The sequence below is a fragment of the Perca fluviatilis genome, chromosome 6 (genome assembly GCF_010015445.1).
Source record: "Perca fluviatilis chromosome 6, GENO_Pfluv_1.0, whole genome shotgun sequence".
NCBI lineage: Eukaryota > Metazoa > Chordata > Actinopteri > Perciformes > Percidae > Perca > Perca fluviatilis.
Genome location: NC_053117.1, coordinates 14,580,585 through 14,589,043, shown reverse-complemented (window position 1 = coordinate 14,589,043; position 8,459 = coordinate 14,580,585). Strand labels below are relative to the sequence as shown.

Here is an 8,459-nt window from a genome sequence, read left to right as displayed (position 1 = left end):
GATCCAATCCTACCTGGATGATGGGAGGCAAGGTAACCATGCACACACACACACACACACACACACACACACACACACACACACACACACACACACACACACACACACACACACACACACACATATATACACACACACACACACACACACAGTATATGTTACAGATTGATTGGTTTCAAGTGGAAATAAAACAGTTTGATTCCTGTCTGTATCCCAGCTGCCCCTGGGGTTTTTAACTCATTGTCATATCAACACACTCACACACACTCCTCCTCCGTCGCTTTCATTCTTCAACGTCCTTCACAGTGAATCGTGTGACAGCAGTTGTGTGTGTGTGTGTGTGTGTGTGTGTGTTTGTGTTAAGATGAGAGGTTTGATCACAGCAGCTGTGTTTAATAATCAGTGTTTACGCTGTAGAAACACTCTGAGATGCTGCTGTTCTCCACCTCTGATACAAACATAATAATGTTCATACTGGAAATGTTGCTGAGTGTCCTGTTGTTGTTTTTTCATGTTAACTAACCCACGTAGTTAGTTACACCAGACAAGTTGTACCACTGAAGAAGTCAGACTCAAACATGCTTCACCAAGCTGTACGTAGGCCAACATGCGCCTGGAGACATATGAGTGGCTGTTTCTTAAATACTATTGTTGTTGTTGTTTGTTATTACTGATTATTGATTATTGATGAACCTGCTCTTGCAGTTCCAGACTCCCTGGTGCTGCAGGTTCTGGAGGAACGTCTGAGCCGACTGGACTGCAGCTGCAGAGGCTGGATCCTTCACGGCTTCCCCTGCGACCTGCAGCAAGCCAAGAGCCAGCAGGAGTCCCAGCAGCCCAACAGGTACTGCTACCATCCCTCCTACTACTATTTCTACTACTACTACTACTACTACTACTACTACTACTACTACTACTACTACAGTCCTGTCAGGATCTCGTTGAGCCTGTTGTGGTTGTTGAGTCCCAGAATGTGCTGATGCCTTTATATGAATTACAGCACAGTCCAAAGGTTTGTTTCCCTTGTGAGCTGTGAGCTGTATTGCCGGGGGCAGCAGCTCCTGCTCTGGCCTCTGGAGAGCTCTACAGGTTGACCTGGAGGGGGAGCTAACAGCCGAGCCCCTGGTGCATCACTGGAGACTTTGGGGTCTGATCTGGTGTGGGGTCTGGTCATTGGGCTGTCTAGAGACTCCTTAGTTCTGCTTTTCACCTACTTTTATGTTCATAATAGTTCTATGTTTATTTTTTACCTGTCTCTGTCCAGCTTTGTTACCCTAGTTGTCTGTGTGCCTATCTTCCTGTAAAATGTTCAGTGTGTCAGAACGCTGAGAGGAACTTAAAACTGAGTCAAAATATGAACACATAGTCACTTAAGCTGATTCTGAGAAAGTTTTCAGAGGTAGAGAGAGTGGGATTGTCCCTGTGTGAAGGCTTTAAAACCTCTCACACAGGTTTATTTTGAGCCAGAGAACACTGACTGAATTGCTGAGAGATACAACCAGTAAGGAAGGTGGTTAGGTTGAGGTTGAAGTTTGGTTTTATGGGCTCAGTTGTGCGTGTCATCGCGGTCCCTGCAGAGTCTTCTGAAGTGGTGCTGCTGTATGGGATTTAGAGTAATGACTTATTTGTAGCATCAGTTTCTGGCTTCCTCAGATTTTAAAAGATGGAGCCAGTGTACAGGTGCCAGTTACACCAGGCTGAGATCTGATGACAGTGTGGGCCAGACCACCTACAGATGTCATCCAGATAAGATATCCACATGGTGTCTAAAGCTGAAGTGAAGGGAAGGTGTTAACAGGAGTCCACTGTAGATACCTGTGGTGCAGGTTTTGATTTGTAGCTCAGTGTCTGAGTTCTCCTTCTTGACAGATGAATCCTGCTTTAATTACATTGACTGTGTTTACATCCATTCATTTACTCTGAGACACACAGAGTGATTTTGTGGACTACACACTCACAGAACTGAAGTTACATTCACGTGCCTCTGTAATGAACAGAAGACTGTTTTACAGTCACCGTGTATACAGTCAGAAGGTTTACAGCTCTGTTAGATAATAAACTACACATTAAGCTCTATCATAACCCTAAAAACAGAACAATAACTACAGTTTAACAGTGTGACAGGTCACTAATGTCTGTTTGTAATGATGTCTATTCTACACACACACAAACAAACACACACACACGCACGCACACACACACACACACACACACACACACACACACACACACACACACAGTGTTCTGAGTGCTGATAAATATTTGATGCTGCAGTATAAATATTCACTCTAATGGCCCTGCTGCTGCACATTCACTGTTTTAAATACAAATAGTCTTTAAATATTCAGGATTCTCTCTGTGAAAGAGTTATGCCAAAGACATACCAAGTAGTAGCGAAGCGTGGCCTGCGTTGAGCTGCCATGCAATGTCTATGGAAAACTGCGGCCGCCGCTCTTAACTGCGGCGAAGTGGGTCCAAACTAAAGTTGAAAGAAGTTGGAGAAGTGCGACCAGAAAACGCCTGCAGCCTCTTGTGACATGTTCACCTATGTTTACTAAGAATTTATTTCCGCTTGAAACACATGAACATGCCTCCCGGCCATAGAAAAATGTAAGAACTGCGGCAAGCGGCACTTTCCCACTGCTGAATGGGAGATGACTTCTGAATGGCATCTATAATTTATATATGTTCACATTCTATGTATCATTTTGTCATATGAATTGTCTATATTGTAATTTTATTCTGTTGGTTATTCTGTACACACATAGCCTGGCTCCGCCCTTCCTACGTACTTCTGCTCAATTTTCATTTTCCTTCAGTACTCCGTCTGGGTTTGCGGTATATTCTTAGGTTTTCTCCGGTCAAATCTGCGAACAGAGGGAGTGGCTGAGAAGGATTTGATTTTCCAGCTCGCTCCGTTAGCGGTGAAGGAGTTAGCTAAGGCGAGCGCTAGCGATGCTAAGCCGACGTCACGACCAAACGTTAGCGATTGGTTATGGCAGATCCAGAGTGGCTCTGGGCAGATCCAATAGTTTTAAACTTCAACAGAGTACCCGCCTTCAAGGAAGTTAACACTTGTCAATGGAGAGTGGCCAGACTCTCTGTACAAATGAAATGGACCAGAGTCTGGTAGGACCAGGCTAGTACACACAATATCCGTTCATCCTGAGCATGGCAAGCCATTTTTACAATTAATAGGTAGACTGGATATGTATTGCAGATATCTGTAATTCAATTCTTCCTGGTAAAAAAAAACTAAAACATTTCAGATATCCACAATTATGTCTTTCCTATTACGGCTAAAACCGATGCAGAAAGTTGTCAGTGTCTTCATCCCACAAATAGCCTGGTTCCAAATAGCTAGCTGTTAGCAAATGCTAGGGGACACAACTATGTCATGGCAGGTGTATTGCTCAGGACTCAATGAAGCTCAATGTCAAGTGTGAAGTTGTTAGGATTAGCAGCAATACTGCAGGCCAAACAATTGGCCCGTTCAGAACAGGCACGCTGTTACGGGCGGCTAAGCTAACCGGGCTTGTTAAACACCAAAACGCCGCTGCTCAAGGTTTACTCTAATCCCTCCTGTCTCCTTGTCACGTTTAACGTGAGGATGAGACTAACTTGCCTGAGTGAATGTAGGTCTTCCCTATTTCTAAAGAGGTTGTACGGTGTCAAGCTCGACTCACCCAGAGCTGCATGGTGTCACGGTCGGAAAACGGCTGAGACTGGTTGCGGGAAAACCAGAAAGTCTTTTCCGTCTGAACAGTCTTTCTTCCAGTGGGTTTCTTCAGCGTGTCTGTGGTGTAGCGTTGGTCCCGCTTGAGGCCCTCCGCCTCTGTTTCCTCAAACTTTTCAATGAATCTCCATCATCATCATCATCTCCCCATAAATCACTCTGACCAACCTGCGCAACTGCCTTCCACGGCCCCTAATGTCGCATGTCAGTATTTCTCAACCAGCTAACTACTCAAAAGACAATAAACTGATATATCAAGAAACGACTACTCAAAAGACAAGGTCGTAACACACATTTTCAACGGGCACTGCCCTAGAACCAATCAAATTGACTTGACTTGACCTCTGTATGACCTCTGTATGACCCCTGTATGACCCCTGTTTGACTCTCCTCTTAGAGTTTTCTTCCTGGAGTTGACAGATGATGTTTGTCTGGAGAGAATCACTCTCAGAGCTACAGATCCAGTCAGTGGAGAGAGGTCAGTGCAACCAGTTTAACCAGTTAACTGACTAAACCCACAGAGCTTTATTTACAGATTTAAACCTGGCTCAGGATTCATTTTGGTGAAATATGTCTAAAACGAAGCAGCAGACATGATGATATTTATTTCCAATAAAATACTGTCTGTGGATTGAATACAAACATATAATTCATAAAACTATGTTATGAAGGTATAAATGTGAATACATCATATATTTGTAGATATATTATATTTCCTCCTGCAGGTTCCACGCTATGACTCGACCGGCTCCGACCTCTGAGGTCCAGAACAGACTGAAGACCAGACCTGAGGACAGCACAGACATTGTAACACACAAACTGAGTCAGTACAGGATACACACTGCTGCCCTGCAGGTAGGTACACACACACACACACACACACACACACACACACACACAGCCTGAACCCTCTGAAGAACAACTCTTCTGTCCAGAATTCAAGCTGGTTCTCACAAAGATAGAATAAGTCTTGACGTAAGACTCTGCTGATATGCTGTATGATTTTCATGTTCAGACCACCACCTGTATAAAATATGGACGTAGTCTCCGTGACGTCACTCATAGGTTTCTGAAGAGCCAAAATGAAGCTCAAAGTGGGCGCCTCCCAGTAGCTCCGGTCGCCGCCAACTTGGCAGTGCCTGACGTCGGCTAATCCAAAAAGGGGTAAAGAGGTGGTGTGTGGATGGTGCTAAGGCGGGCTCAATAAAGTCTATGCTCGCCATCTGTGATTGAAGCCCCCTGTCACTCACAGCCCTGCTTATGCAGAACTTTAGGCTTGAATATATAACCAGGCTGTAAACATGTTTAATTCTGCTGTAAAGTTGGGAATCTTTAAATGGGGGTCTATGAAGATTGACTCCCATTTGGAGCCAGTCTCATGTGGCCACTCCATCAACTGCAGTTTTTGGCACTTCTGCATTGGCTTAATTTTTCAGCACCGGAGGTTGATGCTTGGTTCAACCACTCAATCAATCAATCAATCAATTTTATTTGCATGAGTCATCATAAAGCAGAGAAAGAATGTGGCCGTTAGATCGGCACACCGAAAAAGAGTCAACCGGTTGAATGGCACTGGCCAAGTCTCTGTGAAAGGACCCCACAGCTCCCACCATCCCGGTGGAAACCGATGCAGGCACAGAGGCCACCCAGCTCACCGTCCAACGCCTGCTCACTGCCTAGCTAGATGCCCAGCAGAAAAGTAACAGTCGCTGTTCAATTCCTCCACGCTTGCATCTGTGCCCCCTCTGATGTAGAGATGGAGATGGACGGAGAAATTTTCTTGCTTGTCTACGTAGTCAGGATTGTAGCCATAGGTCATAGCTGATATATAATAGCCATCTTCACCTTTTCCTCTGTGATTACTCAGTTAACATTTGAAAAACCTTCACCGGCCCTGCTAGCAGTGTTAGCAGTAGACTGGTGAGTTGATTTCCCTATGCTGATGAGCAATTTGTATGCATGAGATGGCCGCAGAGATGGTCTTGCTAACTTGAGCTCATTTTCCTTGGTGTTTACTCTGATGTATACATTTAAAAACCTGATCAGCCAGCTGGCTAACTAGTCCGGGCTACCAGAGTGTGCAGGAGGTTAGCAGGAGGTTAGTAGAGTCGGCAGGAAACTGGAAAGTTGATTTTCCGATCCTGATGAGCGACTTATAGCCACATGCCATCACCGTCCAACGTCACCCACATCAAGCACAACTAATATTTGTTTTAAAAAAAAAAAAGACAATTCTGCATAAATTTTCCAGTGCTGACAGAGAGGCGACAGAGCTCTCTGTGGACTCTGTGGACAGAGGTCCACGCCTTCTAGAATTAGTCATGTATGACTCAAACCAACAGTGAATATATTTTCAAAGAAGTATTGTCAGTGCATCACAGCCTGTTCGGTCCGTTGTGGAAACGCTGCCAAATATCCAGAAGTTAAAGCCCATGCAAGAACAATCTTTGCTGAGTTGGGTTGGTGGCCATGATGTTGTAGCCCTCCTCCCCACAGGGTTCGGGAAAAGTTTGATTTTCCAGCTCGCTCCGTTAGCGGTGAAGGAGTTGGCTAAGGCGAACGCTAGCGATGCTAAGCCGACGTCACAAGCAGACGTTAGCGATTGGTTATGGCAGATCCAGAGTGGCTCTGGGCAGATCCAATAGTTTTAAACTTCAACAGAGTACTCGCCTTCAAGTAAGTTAACACTTGTCAATGGAGAGTGGCCAGACTCTCTGTACAAATGAAATGGACCAGAGTTTGGTAGGACCAGGCTAACATATATAGTCCTGCTGCCACAAATACTAACTAGAGCACCAAATGTGGATTAATGCGCTGCTGAAAATAGTCCCCAACAAATGCACTATTCCCTCCTGTTTGACATCATCCTCACTGTGTGTGTGTGTGTGTGTGTGTGTGTGTGTGTGTGTGTGTGTGTGTGTGTGTGTGTGTGTGTGTGTGTGTGTGTGTGTGTGTGTGTGTGTGTGTGTGTGTGTGTGTGTTGTACAGTCTGTGTATCCAGATGCATATCATATTGATGCTGATCAGGATCCTCACTCTGTGTTTGAGGCTCTGGAGAGCAGACTGACAGCTTACTGACAGTGGAGACACCAGGAGACACCTAGAGACAGTTTTGGGAGACAGGAAGTGGAGTGACTGCTATCACTCTTCTCTAAACCTTTCCTTCATCATTTTGTAAATGGTCTTGGTTTGTTTTAATAAAAATAACAAGTTCCTTCCTTTCATCAGTTGTGCAGTCCTTTTTTTTAAAATAAGAGTCAGATGCATGGACAGTTTAGAAAAAGGATCAAACAAGAGACTTTTATTTTCCACACATTTTTATTCCTCATCAAAACCTTCTTCCATATATCTACCTACCCTATATATATATATATATATACACACACACAGCTGAGCTGCTGTGTTCACTGTCGCTGGTTATCACAAACACTATGAATCTCATATGCAATATCTAGTATCACCTCTGACACACACACACACACACACACACACACACACACACACACACACACACACACACACAGGAGGAACGTCGCCTCAGGCAAACATTATCTTTAGAAACCGTTCACGTCTCAGAGTTCAGCTGTTTTCAGACTTTTTGTCACACAAGAATAAAAACAGAAAATGAAAAATATTCAGAAACATTTATGACATATGTCAGTTACAAAAACATTAAGTTATTATTTATAATGTCCAACATATTCAGAGGATGAGATACTTGAATGTTTTGAGGTTTTTTCACACTCTGTTTGTCAAGTTATTACTATTACTAAATATAATAATTTTTTTTAGCTTATTCAGTGTTGTATGTTTTATATTTTCATTGTTAATACACACATGAATCCTTTGTCTTGACAATCTTAAATATCTGGAGAAGGACGTCACTGCTTATTAAAACTCAAATCATCATCGCAGTCTAACTGACTGCTCCTGTTTCTGTTTATTACGTTAATACAATATATAATGTTAATAGTCCTGATAGAAATAATGGACAAAACTAAAAGCAAAACCGTGGAGCTGAAATCATCCTTTAATTTAGAGGCTGAAGCTGAGGGAGGAGACGGACAGATAGGCAGACAGTGTTTTCAGAATTATATTATAATATGATTATTAAGGAGGTTTGTGTGACAGCAGCTCCTCTGATCTAAAAGCAGTTATCACAGTTTAGGACGTTTACTTCAAACCTTCATGTTAAAATATCTCGTTTACTCCAGAACTCTTCATCCTGCCAATGATTGAAAACTGGGTTTCACAGCTCGCTCAATCACGATGACGTTTCAAAGTGAGGATTTTGGTAAATGACTATAATTAATCCTCCTGAGCGTCGGTTTGAGTCCCAGCGGTGCCGGGCTAGCTGCGTGATTGACAGCTCTATTTTTAAGTCTTCCTGTTGACAACAGGAAGCAGAGAAGGAAGAAAATGGGACGTGACGGCTACTGATGTGATGATGGACACTTTGTCCTCGTCTCCTGCGGAGATTGAAAACACCATCCTGCCGGGGAGCCTCTGAGCAAGGCATTAAACCCCCACAGGAACTCACTCTATAGATGATGGACTTTGTCTGTGTGTCAATATGTCTCATGGAGGTCTAACATCCTCAGGTCTATATTCAGACCAGGTCTTCTCAAACACCAATATTAGCTGATTTATCTTTTGATCATGTTATTAATACCTAATGTATTAGTAATTATGTTGAGGTTTGGAATGTTGGTTGGACAAAACC

General features: G+C 43.5%; 1 protein-coding gene across 4 annotated transcripts in view; it reads left to right on the top strand.

Annotated features, from left to right (window-relative positions):
* Positions 1-6,960, top strand: part of ak8 (adenylate kinase 8) — a 17,059-nt gene extending 10,099 nt beyond the window's left edge. For all 4 annotated transcript variants that reach the window (XM_039804331.1, XM_039804333.1, XM_039804330.1 and 1 more), the window contains 5 exons: positions 1-32; positions 706-844; positions 4,134-4,214; positions 4,462-4,591; positions 6,725-6,960. The exon at positions 1-32 is cut by the window's left edge and continues 58 nt beyond it. In XM_039804331.1, coding sequence (XP_039660265.1) covers positions 1-32; positions 706-844; positions 4,134-4,214; positions 4,462-4,591; positions 6,725-6,814 — 472 coding nt within the window. In that variant the 3' untranslated portion in view covers positions 6,815-6,960. The remainder of the gene's footprint in view (positions 33-705; positions 845-4,133; positions 4,215-4,461; positions 4,592-6,724) is intronic.
* Positions 6,961-8,459: the final 1,499 nt, after the last annotated feature.